General features: G+C 36.9%; 1 protein-coding gene across 1 annotated transcript in view; it reads right to left on the bottom strand.

Annotated features, from left to right (window-relative positions):
• Positions 1-1,022: 1,022 nt before the first annotated feature.
• Positions 1,023-20,965, bottom strand: part of LOC122747785 (spidroin-2-like) — a 30,334-nt gene continuing 10,391 nt past the window's right edge. The window contains exons 4-5 of the mRNA XM_043993623.1: positions 18,933-19,082; positions 1,023-1,145 (exon numbers count right to left, since the gene is read on the bottom strand). Coding sequence (XP_043849558.1) covers positions 1,023-1,145; positions 18,933-19,082 — 273 coding nt within the window. The remainder of the gene's footprint in view (positions 1,146-18,932; positions 19,083-20,965) is intronic.

Genomic DNA, 20,965 nt, shown 5'->3' on the forward strand with positions numbered 1-20,965 from the left:
TGAATTTGTATCCTTATCACTTAGCTCAGTACCTGGCACATAGTAGGTGCTAAATAAATGCTTATTGACTGAATAACTTGTGGTCTTCTCCGTTAGAATGTAAGTTCTTAGAGATAGCGTTTGTTTCTTTCTTTGTGTTTATAGCCCCAGTGTCTGACAGATAATGGGCACTGCATATTGCATAAGGTGCTGCATTGGGAGGGGGGGAGCTAGGTGGCACAGTGGATAAAGCACTGGCCCTGAGGAGGACCTGAGTTCAAATCTGGACTCAGACACATGACACTTACTAGCTGTGTGACTCTGGGCAAGTCACTTAACCCCCATTGCCCTGCAAAAAAAAAAAAAAATCTAAACTGCATCCAAATTGCTGCTCCCAGAAAAAGTAGTATCAAGTTTATTGCTGAATGAAAATCTGGATTTTCCAAAGTGTCTTCTTGACCCTACTAAATAACAAACAACTTTTTGAGGGCACAAATCATACTCTGTTCATCATTATATCTCCTACAGTGTTGAACACAGCACCATGCAAGTTTGGGTTCAGACCAGCTTGAGGCATTTTTTTTTTGTGGGGTAATGAGGGTTAAGAGACTTGCCCAGGGTCACACAGCTGGTAAGTGTCAAGTGTCTGAGGTTGGATTTGAACTCAGGTCCTCCTGAATCCAGGGCCAGTGCATTATCCACTGCACCACCTAGCTGCCCCCTTAAGAAAATTTTAAAAGTTCATCGGGGGGTGGCTAAGATTTTAATTCAATTAAATGTAGATTAAGCCTGCTATATGTAGGTAGGGACCATGAGAGGCAGTACAATGGGCATCAGAGAAAGATCCTCAGCTTGAAGTCAGGACACCATGGTTCAAATATCACCTCTGGCTCCCCAAGACACAGCGACTTCATTTACTTAAAAAAAAAAAAAAAGAAAGAAGAAGTAGTATTTCTGGCCAACTAGGTGGCGCAGTAGATAGAGCACCAGCCCTGGAGTTCAAATCTGGCCTCAGACACTTAACAATTAGTAGCTGTGTGACCCTAGGAGGGAGGGGTGGGGAGGCAAGCTGGGCCGAGCCGGGGCGCGCCGAGCCGAGCCGAGCCGAGCCGAGCCGAGCTGCACCGGGCCGGGGCGTGCCGAGCCGAGCCAAGCAATGGGATTTTCTAATGAAATGATAAAAAAAATTACAATGAAAGAAAAAAGGGGAAAGCTTTAAAATACTTATCCAAATAAGGACTTCATCAATCAATTCATATTTTTAAAAGATATATATTCAAGTTGAAAGGTAGAGAAATATCAGTGAGGATTAAACAAATACTTTTACAGTCCTAAAATAATATCAATATTACTAAAACCCAGAAATATCTTAATCTGTTGCTGAATGCCAAAGAAAAAAGAGAAGGGGGTAGAAGTAATGTTTTTTGTTTTGTTGAGTTTTTTGCGGGGCAATGGGGGTTAAGTGACTTGCCCAGGGTCACACAGCTAGTAAGTGTCAAGTGTCTGAGGCCGGATTTGAACTCAAGTACTCCTGAATCCAGGGCTGATGCTTTATCCACAGCTGCCCCCCAGAAGTCATGTTTTAAAAGCTATATTGGGGGCAAGAGGAAGATCAGAAAAAGGATAAGACTGTTCTTTGGAGTATTTCAGATGATCAGCAAAATTACAAATATAAGTCAGAACTACTGAACTCCTATTTTATCCCTCCACACAGACTCTTATATTTCTCTCTTCAAAGGCAATGAGTACTAGTAATTGTGGCAGGAGATAAGTGAGTAGCTAGAACTCAGTGAGTTTGAGTCACCAGACCTCAAAAAAGTATATATCAGGCACTGAAGGAATAAATATATGTGAAAGTTAAGCATATGCAAGTGATATCTTCAAAAACTGAAGAGAACAGGAACCACAGAGTTGGGGAAAATATCATTCCAGTTTTCCAAGAAACAAACAAAGAAAAAACCATGCAAGGTGGATTCCTTAAATTATAAATTGGTTATGATAAGTGACTTCAATTATTGGGAACATTGTAGAATCAATCATTAAAATAATATTTTGTGAATATTTTTAAAAGAAAGTAGTGATTACCATGTGCCACCATAGGTTAATCAAAAATCAATGATGTCAGACTCCTTTAGTTTCCTTTATTGAAACAATGATAGGTCTAAGAAAAAATATAGAATTGGTTCACTTGAGTTGTAACAACATTTCACTGAAAGCTTAACAAAATCTCACTTAAGGCCAGAAGAATAAAGAAGAAATTAGAACCCTTATGGAAATGGCTTGGATGATGGGATAATTGAATAATTGAATCAAGAACAATTCAAGAGTTAAACTTCCCATTTGCTTTGATTTACTCAATGAAGATAATTATCTTCATGTTGAAAAAGGATAGATTAAAAATCATTGAAAGGGAGGAAAAACACAAAGTAAACAAAAAGAATCAAAACATCTTGCTGCTTTCTATGAGTATACATCCACTCACCTACATCCTGTGACAAAAAATAAAGAAACAAACAAACAAATGGAAGTATGGCTGAACAAATAAATAATTGAATGTATGAGTGAATAAACAAATAAATGAATTAATGAACAAATAAATAAATGAGTGGATGAATAAATAGAAATGAATGAGTGAATGAATAAATAAATAAATGAAAAGTAGCAGAAATGGTTGGTGAGCAATTTTCACTCAATTTTGAAACATCATGGAAAACTAAAGAGGGGCTATACAATTGGGGATGGGTGAATATTGTGACTTCCTAAAAAGATTCAAGAAAAATTCTTCAAAAATTGACATGTAAAGTTTATTATGCTTCTTAAAAAAGTTTAGAGGATTTTAGTAAAAGTATGGCTATTGAATATTTAGAAGAGAAAATAATGTGTACTACATGGGTTTGTTAATAAAGGCTAATGACAGAATAACCTTATTTCCCCTTTTGACAGGTTTATTAAGCTAGTAGATCATGGGAATTAAACATACCTGGGTAATAACAAAGAATTTGGTCATATTTTCATTCTAACACTGGGAAGGGAAAATAAGGAAGAAAATGATAATGAAGTACATAGATTTGGGTAAAGAGTTAAACCATAAAAGAAAGCATTAGTAGAATTGATGCCAATTTATAGAAAGGACTGAAATGAATTCTAAAGATATTTACCCTTGGCCCTAAGCTATTCAACAACTGTATCAGTTGCATTAAGGCATAGGTATGGAATGCTTATCAAATTTTACAAGAAATACAGCTAGAAGTGGTTACTAAAAAATGGGTGACACCAGAACACAAAACACCACATGTTAGAACAATGGGACAAATATGACAATATGAAACTTAATAGTGATAAATGCAAAAGTCCTGTGCTGAGAGTCAAAACTTCAACTATTCCAGCAGAAAATAGTATCAGTCTAGCCACACAGCCTACATATTGTGTGAAAACACTCTTGAATTTTCACGAATTGCAACCTGTTATAAGAACAATATTTCCTAGGGACCTGCAATGTAGGAAGGGTGATATTTCCCTAAGGATTTGTCCCACTCAGGTTAGGCTAATTATTTTCTTAAAGAAGTATTAAAGCTTTCCTAGAGCTTTGATTCATGTGAGGAATGGCTCAGGTTATAGACTTGGCTTCTTAACTATCTGAATAAAAGGACTACTAGGAGCTCCAGCTCCATTTCAGAAATTTCTGGCCACATAAATGTGGTCTACAGCCAAGAAGCTTCATTCTAACAAATTAACCTGATTCCACCATCAAATATATTTTTGGGCAGGACAAGTTCAATATGAATCAGTTTGACATTGAAACTAAGGACACTTAATACAATGTGAAGCTTCATCAGTAGTGACATCCAGATTGATATTTATTATTCTGTTTGATCTGGTCTCATTATGTTGTATCTAGAATACTGTGTTTAGTTCTGGGAACCACATTTTAAGAAGAACATTGGCAAACTGAGGGTGTATCCAGAAGAAAATCAGGATGATGAACTGATTGAAAACCACATTTATACTGAGCATTTATCAGGGAAAAGAAAGGATGTAGGAGATACAAAATATTTGTCTTTGAGAGTCTATCACATGGAAGGATTAGTCCTATTATTCTGCTCTCTAACACTTGAGGCACTACATAAATGTGAGTAATTGGAATCTTCACTTAATTATTGTGTAATCAAAGGAGATAATATTTGTAAAGGCACACAATAGGTACTTTATAAATGCCAATTTAATTTTTCTTTTTTATATATATTCCTTTCTCATGAGTTGGATCAGGTCAGTGGTTAAGGTCCTGCCTTAGAGATTGTGATTCTGTCATCTGTAAATTGGATAAGAGTATTTGTAGGTGTACTCACAGGGCATTAAATGGCTGAACCGATGGTATAGACAATATAGAAAGGAGTCTCTGGTGACATGTCTTGCAGTACTATTCTCTCTTTTCTGTTTGGTATTAATAATTCATTACATGAAAGTTTAATGATTGGAATAATGCCACCTGCTGGAGCCTTACTTTAGAAAAGCTCCGCCATGAAGTGAAGGTCTTTGAGGGCAAGACCAGGAGTCTTTTCTTTGGCATCAGGAAGTGACATTTGCTGGTGGGAGGAAGAAGAGGGGAGCCTGGTGCTATGACTGGGGCTTTTTCCTGAGGACTCTGGTAGAGAAGGGAGCTAGAAATGCACTCTCCCTTTGATAGATAGATAAATGTAGGCCTTTCTCTCTCTCTTTACCAAATTCTTATTCTCCTTAATAAATGCTTAAAAGCCTAACTCTTGATAAAGCTTATAATTTATTGGCGACCACTCATTAGATATTTTAGACAGACTAGCTAGAATTTTAGCATTAACAAAAGCATAGATGACACTGCTTATCATAGTTTCAGACAGCACAAAGCAGAAAAGGGATAGTTAATAAAAGGGACGCCATTATCAGAATGGAAAATTATTTCAGAAAAGTTGAAATATGGACTGAATGTATTTTTTTAAAAATTCTAACATATACTTATAGAGCCCTTGAATGTCTACAAAATCCTTCATGTACTCAGGTCTTTTGACTCTTAGGACAACCATATCAGAAAAGCTCTAAAGTATTATTATCCTCTTTCAAATAAGGAAGTTGAGTTGGGGAGAAGTTGAGACTTGCCCAGAATCATGGAACTAGTAAGTTTCTGAAGTAGAATGTGAATCCATGTCCTTCAGATACTAAGTCAGGCATTCCATCCACTATAACTCTAACACAAATTTTAATAGTGATAATATAAATTCCTATATACTTTTTTTAAAAAAAAAAAGAAATCACCTGCATAAGTAGAATTTTTTTTAAAAAATTAAGTTGAGGTGCAGCTAGGTGGCATAGTAAATAAAGCACCAGTCCTGGATTCAGGAGGACCTGAGTTCAAATCTGGTCCCAGACACTTGACACTTACTAGCTGTGTGATCCTGGGCAAATCACTTAACCCTCATTACCCTAAATAAATAAATAAACAAATAAGCAAATAAATAAATTCAATAGGAGCCTTTTATTTTTTGACATGATGGCCCCAAAATATGCAACCTTATGAAGCATGCTGTTCAAAACAAAGGAACTTCTAGTCTCATTGTACCCTATTCTAGAACTCATCTGGATTGCCATGTTTCATTCTCATTGTTATTCCACTTGACAGCCTAAGGTTGAAGAGTAGAGTGAAGCAGTAAAATTACAGTGAAAATGGAAGAATCCTGGATATCATCCACCCTAACTACTCCTTCATATATCTGAGGAAAATGAAGCCAACAAGGTTTAAGGGTCCTTCCAACAAGTGACAGAGTAGAGATTAGGAACTGAATTTTCTTCCTTCTAGTCCATGTCTCTCTACCACACAATTTTGTATCTTGTTTATTAACAGATATAGAATTTATTGATTTCTTTTAAACAATCAGTTAATGTTCTGCCAAGAAATTTAAATGCACACTTGTAGGACACTTTTCCAGAGGCTTGAAATTCAACAAAATTATTCCAGTGGAATGAAAGAGAAGGGGAAAATGATATCCTATTTTTATACTTTTTGCTCCAATCTCTGAGCCCATAGGTAGTCTTGTAATGTTTGTCCCCTGAGAAGTGTACAGCATTTTCCTGTAGAAAAGAGCTCAAAAATAATTAGACTACAAAGGTGCATATAATCATCCTTCAAATTACCTTATTGCCCCCAGCTATTTACATCATTCGTAGGTGTCTTTGATTGGTAGACCTTAAAACTCCATCTCACTACTTGCAATTAAATAATTAATATTTTCTTCCAGAGCTATAAAATGCTATATTAAGTTGAGTAAATGTGTTTCATGTTCATTCAATAAAAATGGATTTTGACCTGGAGAACCATTAGAATCTATCAATTTCCAAATTAGTCGAAAGACCAAGGAATAGGGGCAGCTAGGTGGTGCAGTGGATAGAGCACTGGTCCTGGATTCAGCAGCACCTGAATTCAAATCAGACCTCAGACACTTGACACTTACTAGCTGTGTGACCCTGGGCAAGTCACTTAACCCCAATTGACTCACCAAGAAAGAAAGAAAGAAAAAAAGACCAAGGAATATTTAGCATGTGAAAACTTATTTATATTGTTTTAAAATGATCAATGGCTTATTTGTTTTGTTAATTTTTTGGGGGGGGAAGGGTCCTCATCACCTTGGGATTTTACTGAGGAGAAAATCAATCTTGACACTCTAGTTTACCATTTCAACTTCACTTAGTGAAGCTGTGTTCCCAGAACTTTTGACCTTTTTCCTATTGCTCTTTATGTCTAATTAATCACAGTTTACTCCCACTATTTGATATCTTTATTTTTATTTAGGGTCTACTAAAAAGTTCTAAGGAGGCTGCTAGATGATTTAATGGATAAAGTGTAGGACCTGATATCATGAATACTAGCCTCAGACAGTTACTATTTATATGACTCTGGACAATAACCTAACTTCTGTTTGTTTTAATCCACATGAGAATGAAATGGCAAACTAGTATTTTTGCCAAGAAAATCCCTGTATGGTCCTGTATGGTCCATAGGACCAAAATGAGTCAGGCATGACTCAACAAGTACTAAAGCCAGTCACACAACTGTACTATTTGTGGTCTTTTAATATGAACTGGGCTATTACTGCTGCACAGCAGTCTTATTGTACTTTGCTAATTGTATCTCCATCATATTTACAATAGCTATTCCAAATCTTTATTTTTTTCCATTTAAATATTTTATTGTTTTCCAGTTATATTTAGAGATAGTTTTCAACATATGTTTTTTTAATGTTTCTAGTTTCAAATTATTCTTCCTCCCTCCCCTCCCTTACCCCTCCCCAAGAGGGCAAGTAATATGATATAGGTTATATATGTACAAACAAGATAAACATATTTCTGCATTAAACATGTTATGAGAGAAGAATCAGAGCAAAAAGGAAAAAAAACCTCATAAAAGAAAAACAACAACAGCAATAGAAATAGTATACTTTGATCTGCATCCAGATCCAACAGTTCTTTATTTTTTCTGGATTTGGAGAACATTTTCCATCATGAGTCCTTTGGACCACTGTATTGCTGAGAAGAATCAAGTCTATCACAGTTGATCAACACACAATGTTATTGATACTGTATAGAATGTTCTTCTTCTTCTGCTCACCTCACTCATCATCAGTTCATGCAAGTCCTTGCAGGTTTCTCTGAAAACTGCCTTCTCATCATTTCTTACGGCACATAATTGTCCATTATATTCATGTGCCACAACTTGTTCAGCCATTGTCCGATTGATGGGCAGCCCCTCAGTTTCCAATTTCTTGCCACCACAAATAGAACAGCTATAAATATTTTTGTACATGTGGGTTCTTTTCCCATTTTTATGATATGTTTGGGAAAAACACTTGATAGTGGTATTGCTGAATTGAAGAGGATTGAGCGCTTTATAGCCCTTTGAGCATTGTTCTAAAATGCTCTCCAGACTGGCTGGATAGGTTCACAGCTCCACCAACAGTGCATTAGTGTTCCAATTTTTTCCATAGCTTCTCCAAAATTTATTATTTTCCTTTTTTGTCATATTAGCCAATATGATAGGTATCAAGCAGTACCTCAGAGTTGTTTTAATTTGAAGCTCTCAAATCAATAGTGATTTAGAACATTTTTCATATGGCAATAGATAGCTTTGATTTCTTCATCAGAAAAATGCCTGTTCATAACATTTGACCATTTCTCAATTGGGGAATGATTTGGATTCTTATAAATTAGATTTAGTTCTTGATATATTTTAGAAATTAGGCCTTTAACAGAAATACTGGCTATAAAAATTGTTTCCCAGTTTTCTGCCTCCCTTCTAATTTTGGATGCATTCCTTCTGTTTGTACAAAACTTTTTAATTTAATGTAATCAAAATCATCCATTTTGCATTTCATAATATTCTCTATCTCTCATTTGGTCATAAACTGTTTTCTTTTCCAAAGATCTGAGAGGTAAACGATTCCTTCCACTCCTGGTTTACTTATGGTATCAACTTTATGTCTAAATCATGTACCCATTTTGATCTCATTTTAGTATAAGGTGTAAGATGTTGGTCTATGCCTAGTTAATGCCATACTCTCTTCCAGTTTTCCTAGCAGTTTTTGACAAATACTGAGTTCCTATCCCAGAAGTTGGAGTCTTTGGGTTTATTAAATAGTTAATTAATAAAGTCATTTGCTACTGTGTCTCCTGTACCTAACCTATTCCATTGATCCTCCCCCTATTTCTAGCCAATACCACACAGTTTTGATGACTGCTGCTTAATAGTAAAGCTTCAGATTTGGTACAGCTGGCCCACCTTGCTGTTCATTTTTTTTATTATTATTTCCCTTGATATTCTTGAACTTTTGTTTTTCCAAATGAATTTTGTTATTATTTTTCCTAGCTCTATAAAATACTTTTAGGTAGTCTGATTGATATGGCACTGAATAAGTAAATTAATTTAGGTGGAATTGTCATTTTATTATATTAACTCGGCCTATCCATGAGCAATTGACATTTTTCCATATATTTAGATCTGATTTGATTTGTGTGAAAAGTGTTTTGTAATTGTGTTCATAGAGTTCCTGGGTTTGTCTTGGCAAGTAGACTCCTGGGTATTTTATATTGAATACTGTTACTTTAAATGGAATTTCTCTTTCTATCTCTTGCTGCTGGGCTTTGTTGGTCATGTATAGAAGTGCTGATGATTTATGTGGATTTATTTTATATCCTGCTCCTTTGCTAAAGTCGTTAATTGTTTCAAGTATTTTTTGAGTTGATTCTCTAGGATTCTCTAAGTATGCCATCATATCATCTACAAAGAGTGATAGTTTTGTTTCCTCCTTGCCTGTTCTAATTCATTTAATTCATTTTCTTCTCAGATTTCTAATGCTAATATTTCTAGTAGAATATTGAATAATAGAGTTCATAAAGGACATCCCTGTTTCACCCCTGATCTTATTGGGAAGGCCTCTAACTTATCTACATCACATATAATGCTTGCTGATGATTTTAGGTAGATACTACCTAAACACACCTATTCCTAAGCTCTCTAGTATTTTTATTAGGAATGGGTGCTGTATTTTGTTAAAAGCTTTCTCTGCATCCATTGAAATAATCATATGATTTTGGTTAGTTTTCTTATTGATGTCTTTGATTATGTTAATAGTTTTCCTAATGTCGAACCAGCCCTGCATTCCTGGTATAAATCCCTCCTGGTCATAGTGTATTATCCTGGTGATCACTTGCTGTAATCTCTTTGTTAATATTTATTTAAGATTTTTGCATCGATATTCATTAGGGAAATTGGTCTATAATTTTCTTTCTCTGTTTTGGCTCTACCTGGTTTCAGTATCAACACCATATTTGCATCATAAAAGGAATTTGGTAGAACTCCTTTTCATCTATTTTTCCAAATAATTTGAAGCATAATATATATTCTGCTCCAACCTTTTACCTTTACTCTGTGTGTATCTCTCTGATTCAAATGTGTTTCATGTAAATAGAATATTGTAGGATTCTGGTTTTTAATCCACTCTGCTATTTGCTTCCATTTTATGGCAGAGTTCATTCCATTCACATTTATAGTTATTATTACTAACTGTCTATACCCCTCAATTCTATTTATTCTATTTACCCCCCTTGTACTTTTCCCCCTTCTTTCACCCTATTCCTGCTCACCAACATTTTGCTTCTTACCCCTGCCTCCCCCAGTGTGCCTTCCCTTTTATCAGTTCCCTCCCTTTTCTCTACCTATTCTCCCCTGCTTCTGCCCTCCCTTCTATCAAACTCCCTTTTCCCGTTTCCCTTTTACTTCCCTAAAGAATAAGCTAAATTTCTTTATCCAAATGAATATATATATATATATATATATATATTTGATTCAACATTATATATATATATATATATAATGTTGAATCAAATCTAGTGAGAGCAAGGTTGAATCAATGTTCACCACATATTCATATGATATAACTCACCCCATTCCACCTCCCCTTTCCTCTTTTCCCCATAAACTACTTTTAACCCCTTAATTTTCTTTATATCATCACATCAAAGACAATTTATATTTATACCCTCTGTGTATAATCCTTCTGTATGCCCAAATATATATAAAGTTCTCAAGAGTTATAAGTATTATTTTCCCATGTAGCAATGCAGTTTAACCTTATTGAATAACTTTCCCCCCTGTTTACCTTTTTAAACTTCTCTTGACTCTTGTATGCTCAGATCAAATTTTCTATTTAGTTCTGGTCTTTTCACCAGGAAACCTTGAAAGTCCCCTATTTCATTGAATGTCCATCTTTTCCCCTGAAAGGGAATGATCAGTTTTACTAGGTAATAGATTCTTGGATTGCAATCCAAACTCCTTTGCCTTCCATAATATCATATTCCAAGCCTTGCGGTCCTTTAATGTTGAAGCTGCCAGGTCCTGAGCAATCCTGGCTGTGGCTCCATGATACTTAAATTGCTTCTTTCTCACTGCTTAGAGTATTGTCTCCTTCAACTGATAATTCTTGAATTTGTCTACAATATTCCTTGGAGTTTTCCTTTTGGGGTCTCTTTCAGGAGGTGATTGGTGTATTCTTTCAATGATGATTTTATCTTCTGATTCTATAATATCAAGGGAGTTCTCCTTGATAATTTCCTGGAATATGGTGTATAGACTCTTTTTCTGATCAGGGCTTTCAGGAAGTCCTATAATTCTCAAATTGTCTCCCCTGGCTCTATTTTCCAGGTCACTTGTCTTTCCAATGAGGTTATTTCACATTTTCTTCTATTTTTTCTTTCTTTTGATTCTCTTTGACTGAATCCTGGTGTCTCATGGAGTCCTTAGCTTCCAACTGTCCAATTTGAATTTTGTGTGTGTGTGTGTGTGTGTGTGTGTGTATCTTTTTTCCCTGAGTATAAGTGATCAAAGGGCTAAGCTAGAGGCTTCCATCCATGGTGGTGGCCTTGTGAATTGAAGAGTTCCTGCCTTCCTGAGTTGAGCATCATCCAGAAGGAGGTTCTTCTACAACTATACTACTTTTATTTTGTGTTGTTGTGAGGCAATTGGGGTTAAGTGGCTTGCCTAAGGTCACACAGCTCGTAATTGTTAAGTGTCTGAGGCCAGATTTGAATTCAGGTCCTCCTGATTCGAGGGCTGGTGCTTTATCCACTGCACCACTTAGCTGCCCCCCAATTTGAATTTTTAAGGGATTGTTTTCTTCAGTCAGATTATGCACCTCCTCTTCCATTTGGCCAAATGAAATTTTTAAGGAATTGTTTTCTTCAATCAATCTTTGTGCTTCCTTTTCCAAGCTGCTAATTCTTTTTTCATAATTTTCTTGTGTTGCTTTCATTTCTCTCCCCATCTTTCTTCTACCTGTCTCATTTTTTTGTTTGTTTTGTTTTGTTTTTGGCAGGGCAATGAAGGTTAAGTGACTTTCCCAGGGTCACACAACTTTTTTTTGTTTTTTGTTTGAGGCTGGATTTGAACTCAGGTCTTCCTGAACCTAGGGCCAGTGCTTTATCCTCTAAGCCATCTAGCTGCCCCCTCAATTGATTTTTAAAATCCTTTTAGAGCTCTTCCATGCACTGGCCCTGCTTTTTGGTCTTGAGGTCAATTCATCTTCCCTCTTGAGGCTTCACAATTAGGCAATTTGAGAGTATTGTCCTCATCTGTGTTTGTGTTTGGCTCTTCCCTGTTGACACAGAAGCTCCCAATAGTTAGAACTCTTTTTTGTTTCTTATTCATATTGAAGCTTATTTTTTTAAAGTTGAGCTCCACTCCTCAGACACCAGGGTCACTGTTTCAAGCTTCTTGTGCTGGGTTCTAGGGGCTGTGTCACTGGCTTTCTACTCTGAGGCCTCTATGGCTTGTGGATTTCTCACCACTATGGGCTTGCTCCCTGTGCTTGCTCCTGGTGCATGCTGGGATGGCCAGGCCTGGTCACACACATCCAGTGGGTGGCCCCCTAGCTGGCAGCCTGCCCTCTCAGCTGGTGCTAGTGGATCTTACCACTGGCCTGCTGCACCACCAGCCTGCCAAGTCAAGATAAAGGGGCCTCAGTTGCTCTGCTGTGGCCTATTGCTTCCCACTGACTTGCCCTGACCACTTCACACTGAGATGCACTGAGGTACACTGTGCTCCCCTCCTGCCAGAGTAATACTGACCTTTCCTGAAGTCTTTTAAATTATCTCAGTCCTTTTTTTTAGGTTCTGTATTTTCAAAATCTGTTTAGAGGCTTGATTTAATGTTCCTTTTGAGGGAACTGAAGAAGAGCTCAAGCAGCTTGCTTGCTTCTCTCTACCATCTTGGCTCTGCCCTCTATTCCAAATCTTTTAAAGTCACTTCAAGCCTCTAATACCATTTTTTTGCTTACCAGGGCACCAGTTCTCATATTCTACCAAGAAAAAGAAGGTCATTCACTCTACATTTACTCTTTTTTTTTCAATTCTTAAAACTCTTTGATATAAATAACAAGGGAATGAGTGAATGAAAAATATATTTACTAAATATTGTTCTACTTGCTTGTTCTAAGTATACCAGAATACAAATACAAAAGCAGACATTACTTGACTTCAAAATGTTTTCATCCTTAGCAGGTGAGGAAATTCTAAGGGAGTGATTGCCAGAGAGAAACACTTCAGTCAGTAAAGTGACGGTAAAGGTGAGTAGCCTATATGGAAATATATTTACACAGCCATTCTCAGCACAAGACAGAGAGGGTTGGAGGGATAGAAGAATATGTTACCATTATATACAATAATATGACTTGATAGAAATAATTTTTAAAAATGCTTGGCTAGGACAAGCTTGAAATAGTAGTTCAAAAGAAGCACTTGCCAATTAAAGCAGTTGGGCCCTAGGGCAGAAATTCTAGACATGGACAGGCTAACACCTGATTTGGATGGCCAGGCTGCTGGGAGGAAGAAAGAAATGGAGAAAGAAATGGAAGTGTCTAAGGCCTGCCTAAAATAGTGGGCTGTAAGTCATAATCAGGTGGGAGAGTGGGCATAGGAGGATAGGAAGCAAAGGCAACTACAGCAAGGGAAAGATTGAAAAAGTCAATCGGGGGCAGCTAGGTGACACAGTGGATAGAGCACTGGCCCTGGATTCAGGAGGACCTGAGTTCAATTCCAGCCTCAGATACTTGACACTAGCTGTGTGACCCTGGGGAAGTCACTTAACCCCAATTGCCTCACCAAAAAAAGAAAGAAAAATAAAGTCAAGCAGGAAGTCATTCTTAAGTTGAGGGCCATATGAGAAGTGCAGATTTTGATGTCTTTTTGCATTGCTTCCCTCTACACTACCCCTCAAGGATCCTAGTTTGAAGAGACAATAGAGGAAAACAATTAGAGAAGCCAGGCCTTAGCTTCCACAGAGGAATGACTTCCAGGGCATAATCTATGTTATTGTTCATCTTTTGGTTTCAAAGAGATTCTGTGGATGACCTTGATGTCTTTGTTGTTTGACCAACCTCTAATTGCTTTACAATGTCTGCTTCATTGGAACTAATTGTTCTAACTTGCCCATTTTGTGATGGAGGTGGAGGGGTGGGGTCTTGACATGCATGATGTAAACATTTCCCCAACTCACGCATGGGTTTGAGACCTGTTGGTTACCCTTAATCTCGTTTAACCCAAATTCCAAAATGAATTACTGGATGTGACCACTGCCAATGTTACAGTTTCTGGGAGCCACAGGTGAGAGTTGGGTGAAGGTCAATATAAAGGTAAATGAGCAGCCCTGAAAACAACTCTGCAAGCTCTCACAGCAGAGGTACAAATCCTCCCTGATCACCCCATATTACCAGTTTGATCTCTACCCAGGATGTGAAACTATTAGTAAGTAAGAAATTGATTAGGGATTAAAGAGTGAAATGATATCATCCCAATATCATAGGGTATTATAATCCAGTCTCTGATGAAGAAGTGGTCTTGCTCTTTGCTTTCTCCTGATTCTCTATGTGTGCCCTTAATCCCATGTGCTACAAATAGGTTGCAACCACAATCATTTTTTCTCATCTTCAGTCTATTTAACCTCTGTGTACTGGCTCCTTCCTGAATGAATATTGAGGTCAAGTCCATCTTATAAAAGAAGCAAACTTTGCCTTTGTTCATTTGGAATTGAGATAAAAATGAATATCACATTTTAAATTATAATAAAATTTTATTTAAAAATATGAAATCTCTCATTTTTCATGGACTTGTTCTACATCTTTCTCTACCTTTTCAGAGTTAACTCTCTGGAAAAAAAAATGTCTAGATGTGGTATGACCCATAACAAGGCTGAATAGTTTACTTCTACACATTTATCTAATGTCAAATCTAAAAAGAAAAGAATTATTCACAAGAAAGAGAGGAGTTACATTGAAAATCAAAAGATAAAAAGATAGAACCTCTTTCTATAGGACTAAAAACCTCAAGACTCTACATAGAAAGTTTATTCAGTAACAAGGAAGACCAAGGAGCACCCTCAGAGGAAGATACCAACTAATATATCTAAAGTTTCCAAGAAAAATACGAATTGGTCTCAGGCCATAGAGGTGCTCAAAAAGGACTTTGAAGATAAAGTTAGAGAGGTAGAGGAAAAAATGGAAAGAGAAATGAGGGTGATGCAGGAAAGACATGAGAAAAAAGTCAACCACTTCAAAAGTCAAATGGAAAAGGAGGTACCAAAGCTCTCTGATGAAAATAATTGCCTAAGAATGAGGATTGAACAAATGGAAGCCATTGACTTTATGAGAAACCAAGACACAATAAAGCAAATCCAAATTAATTTAAAAAATACAGGGCAATGTGAAATATCTTCTGGGAAAAACTACCGACCTGGAAAATAGGTCCAGGAGAGATAATTTGAAAATTATTGGTCTACCTGTAAACCATGATCAAGGAAAGAGCTTAGACACCATCTTCCAAAATATTCTCAGGGAAAATTGCCATGAAATTCTAGAAGAAGCTAAAATAGAAATTGAAAGAATCCACTGATCACCTCCAGAAAGAGATCCCAAAAAGAAAACTCCTAGGAATATTATAGCCAAATTCCAGAGCTCTCAGGTCAAGGAGAAAATATTGCAAGCTGCCAAAAAGAAAGAATTCAAGTACTGTGGAGCCCCAGTCAGGATAGTACAAGATCTAGCAGCTTCTACATTAAAGGACCAGAGGGCATGGAATATGATATTCCAAGGACCAAGAAAATGGGATTACAACCAAGAATCACCTACCCAGCAACACTCAACATTATCTTTCAGGAGAAAAAAATGGGACTTTAATGAAAAAGAAGACTTTCAGATATTTGGGATGAAAAATCCTAAACTGAATGGCAAATTTGACTTTCAAATACAAGACCGTAGAGAACCATAAAAAATTGCAGCTGGGGGACATACCTGGGGTCATACAGTGGGCAACTGTCTTGTGTCTGAGGCTGGGTTTTGGCTGGCATCCCCCTGGGTCCAAGGGTGATGATTCCACTGTGTCACTTAGCTAGATGATAACATCTTTAGTTATATTGAGGGATGAGGGGAATTCACTGGGGGAGGAGGAAGGGTAGAAGTGAAATCCTACATGAAAGTAACAGGAAAAGGCTTATGGAGTGGGGGAAGTGATGGGAGAGGAGCAGGGCAGTAATTGAATTTTACACTCATCAGAAAAGGCTCAAAGATCTTAAATTCATCAGAGCTGCCTCAAGGAGGGACTAACAGACACACCCAACTGGGTGGAATAATCTATTTAATCTGGGCAGTAAATGAGCCTAACACTCATCAAAATTGGCTCAAAGACCTCAATTTCATTAGAATTGGCTCAAGGAGGGAACAATGTACACACTAAATTGGATGGAGTAATCTCTCTAACCCTGCAGGAAAATAGGAGGTGAAGGGGATTAAGAGAGAGGGGCAAAAGAAGGAAGGGCAGAGTGGGGGAGGGAACAGACAGAAGCAAATCCCTTTTGAAGAGTGATAGGATGAAAGAAGATTGATAATAGAATAAATATCATGGGGAACAGAATAGGATGGAAGGGAAACAGTTAACAATAGTAATCATGAAAAAGAGAAAAGGGGGAAAAATTATACAATAAATATATATAGCAACTCTTGGTGGAGGCTAAGAATTTAGAATCAAGGGAATATCCATCAATTGAGGAATGATGGAAAAAGCTGTGTTATATGATTGTAGTGGAATGGTCTTGTGCTGCAGGAAATGACAAACAGTATGATCCCTGAAAAACCTTGAAAGACTAATGAACATCGATGTATGGTGAAGTGAGCAGAGCTGAGAGGACATTGTGTGTAGAGACAGCAGTATTGTTCAATGAGCAATTGTGAATGACTTAACTACTCTCAGCAGTGCAATGATCCAAGACAATCCCAAGGAACTAATGAGGATGCTTACTATGCACCCCTATAGAAAGAACTGTGGAGGGGGGAGGAAAGGGAGGGAGGGAGGGAGAAAAATTTAGAACGCTAAATCTTATGAAAATGAATGTTGAAAACTACCCTTACATGTAAATGGAAAATAAAATAAATGTTGCTTAAAAAAAAAAAAGGTTAAACTGTTTACATTCCTATATGGGAAGATGATACTTATAAGTTTATAAGAAATTTCTCAGTATTAGAGCAGCTAAAAGGAATGTACTTAGAGGGCAAAGCTATGAATTGCATATGAATGGTTGATATTTGTAAAGCATTTATTTTTTGTTTATCCTTTGTGTGTGTGTGTGTGGGGGGGGACAGGCGGGATATGGTGGCTTCTGTTCTGGGCCAGATATGGGCTCAGGGGCTCCTGGGTCTAGGGCTGGTGCTTTGTCCACTGTGTTACCTATCTGACTCATGATGACATCTTTAAAATAATGTTAAATGGTAAGAGGAATGCACTGGAGGAAAGGGAAAGGGAGAAGTGGAATGTGGTAAAGTAGCTCACATAAGAGAAACAATAAAAAAGTTTATTGAATGGAGGCGAAGATGTGGAAAGAACAAGGGAGTGAGTGAATCTTACTTTTGTCAAAATTGGCTCAGAGGGAATAACATACACACTGACGTTATTATAGTAATATATCTTGCCCTGAAGGAAGGGGATAAGGGGGGAGAGGTGAAAGAAAGGAGGGAAGATTGGAGGAGGGGGCAGTAAAAAGCAAAGCACTTTTGAGGAGGGATAGGGTGAAAGAAGATAGAAAATCAAGGGGAGGAAATAGGATTGAAGGCAATACAGTTAGGAATAGTAACTGTGAAAGAAATTATGAGTAGTATACTATCAGAAGGAAATGCAATCCATCTACAGAGAAAGAACTGATGGTATCTGAATACAGATTGAAACATAACTTTTTTTGCTAGTTCCTCTTGCTAAAGGCATTTTTGTCTGTTCTCTTTCCAAACCTGTCTAATGTGGAGATGTTTTGCTTGATTTCTTAGGGTGGGGAGGGAGGAAGAAAATTTGGAACATGAAGTTTTAGAAAATCAATGTGAAAAAATTATTTTTTACCTGTAACTGGGGAAAAATTCTCAATAAATTAATAAATAAAAACTAAAAAAAGGAAAGGAAAGGGATATTTAGAGCAAATAGCTAAAATATAGCAAAAGTCAAGTATGGTTTGGGGTCTGAGCTTGGCTAGACATAATAAGCAAGGTGAATGAGTTGGGACTCATGTATTCCAATCAAAGAAACAGTTACAGTGTCCATACCACCAAAAGGAGAAGTCCAGGCACATAATATGCAGATTGCACATAATAAGAAACATCTCAGTAGGCTAGATCATTAGTTCAAGTGTATTATGAAGGAAATTAAAACAGATAAATTTAATGACTCACATGATTTCATAATTCATAAGGGCTAGGGTATAGCTATTCAACAATTTGTAGGAAAAAAAATCCTTAGTAGTTTCAAAAACTGACAGTTCATCTTAAGTAAAAAAACAAACAAAAAACCCAACAGCAACAAACAAAAAAAACTTATGAAATCATAGATACCAGGAAGTTGCCTGAGCTTCCCCATGATTGCCTCAAAAGCAACATTAAATCAAGCCTCTAAACAGATTCTGGAACTACAGAACATACATAAAAACAGAGAGACACAATCATCCTACTTGAGATAATTTAGAAGACTTTAGGAAAGGTCTGTTTCACCTGAGCAAAAGGGCAGGGCAGGGCTCGGCTCGGCTCGCCTCCCCTCGCCTCCTAGGGTCACAGAGCTACTAATTGTTAAGTGTCTGAGGCCAGATTTGAACTCAGGTCCTCCTGACTCCAGGGCTGGTGCTCTATCCACTGCGCCACCTAGTTGCCCCGAAATACTACTTCTTCTTCTTCTTCTTTTTTTAAGTAAATGAAGTCGCTGTGTCTTGGGGAGCCAGAGGTGATATTTGAACCATGGTGTCCTGACTTCAAGCTGAGGATTTTTCTCTGATGCCCATTGTACTGCCTCTCATGGCATACCTACATATAACAGGCTTAATCTACATTTATTGAATTGACTTCTGCTCTTTGATCCCTTACCCCAGACTGCATTGCCTTTTTCCGGCCCTCCTGGCCGGGCTCGGCTCGGCTCTCAACATACCTGCAGCTCAATATAGTTGAGAGTGGGGTGGCTGTGAATAGTAAGAAGCTTGCAAAAGTGACCCATGTGTCCCAGGAGCAGACTTCAACCTTATAAGTTTAAAAATAGGCTACAACAAGAAGAAACAAAAAAGGACCCTTACCACTGACAGTTTCTATGGTGAAAGGGAAGACCAAAAACTCAAACTCAGATGAGTTTGTAAAAATGCATACAAGTGAAGACTCAAATGGAAAGATGATCTTGTCTCAATACCAAAAATTCGGTGAAGAGCTCAAAAAGGCTTTTAAAAAACAAATGAGAAAGGTAAAAGAAAAAGTGGAAAAAGAAATGAGAGAAATTAGAGTTATACTAAAAATTGATTGGGGAAAACAATTCCTTAAAAAATACAATTGGCCAAATGAGAAAAAAAATTGGCCAAATGGGAGAAAAAAAATTGGTCAAATGGAAAAAGATGTACAAAATCTTACAGAGGAAAAGAATCCCTTAAAAATTAAAACTGAGGGGGAAGCTAGGTGGCACAGTAGATAAAGGACCAGCCATGGATTCAGGAGGACCTGAGGTCAAATCAGGCCTTAGACACTAGACACTTACTAGCTGTGTGACCCTGGGCAAGTCACTTAACCCTCATTGCCCTTCCCAAAAAACAAACAAACAAACAAAAACACTAGAGAGCAAAGGACTAGGTGGAGATTTCCTTAAAATAGTAAGTAGTATCTGCATAAAACCATCAGCAAACATTATATGTAACAGGGATAAGTTAGAGGCCTTCCCAATAAGATCAGGGGTGAAATAGGGATGCCCATTATTACCTCTATTATTTAATATTGTACTTGAAATGTTATTTTAAGCAATAAGATTAAAAAGGAATTAAAGGAATTAGAATATGCAAGTAGGAAACAAAACTTTCACTCGTTGCAGATGATATGATGGTATACTTAGAGAATCCTAGAGAATTATCTAAAAAATACTTGAAAAAATTCACAACGTTAGCAAAGTTGCAGAATATAAAATGAACCCACATAAATTATAAGCATTTCTATACATGAGCAACAAAGCTCAGCAGCAAGAAATAGAAAGAGAAATTCCATTTAAAGTAACAGTAGATAATATAAAATACTTAGGTGTCTACCTGCCAAGATGAACCCAGAAACTCTATGAATACAATTACAAAACATTTTTCATACAAATAAAATCTGATTTATTTATATAAATCAATATCAATTGCTCATGGATCATTTTAGCCAATCTGATAGGTATCAGGTGGTACCTAAGTTCTACCTAAATTAATTTACCTATTCAGTGCCATACCAGACTACCTAAAAATTATTTTATAGAGTTAGAAAAAATAACAAAATTCATTTGAAAGAATATAAATTCAAGAATATCAAGGGAACTAATGAAAAAAATGCATATCAAGGTGAGCTAGCTATACCAAATTTGAAGCTATACTATAAAATGGCAGTAATCAAAACTATTTGGTACTGGCTAAGAATTAGTGTGATGGATCAATGGAATAGGTTAGGCAAAGGAGACACAGTAGTAAATGACTATAGTAATATTTTCTTTGATAAACCCAAAGACTCCAGCTTCTAGGATAGGAATTCAGTATTTGACAAAAACTGCTGGAAAAACTGGAAGAGAGTAAGGCCAGAAACTAGGTATAGACCAACATCATACACCTTATACAAAAATGAGGTCAAAATGCATTCAAGATTTAGACATAAAGGGTGATACCACAGATAAATGACGAGGGGAAAGTGTAATTTATCTCTCATATTGGTGAAAGGGAGAGGAAAACAATTTATGTCCAACCAAGAGATAGAGAATATTATGAAATGCAAGATGGAAGACTTTGATTGCATTAAATTTAAAAGTTTTTGTACAAACAGAAGCAATGCAGCAAAAATTAGAAGGGAGGCAGAAAGCTGGGAAACAATTTTTACATCCAGTATTTCTGATAAAGGCTTCATTT

The sequence above is a fragment of the Dromiciops gliroides genome, chromosome 3 (genome assembly GCF_019393635.1).
Source record: "Dromiciops gliroides isolate mDroGli1 chromosome 3, mDroGli1.pri, whole genome shotgun sequence".
Classification (NCBI taxonomy): Eukaryota; Metazoa; Chordata; class Mammalia; order Microbiotheria; family Microbiotheriidae; genus Dromiciops; species Dromiciops gliroides.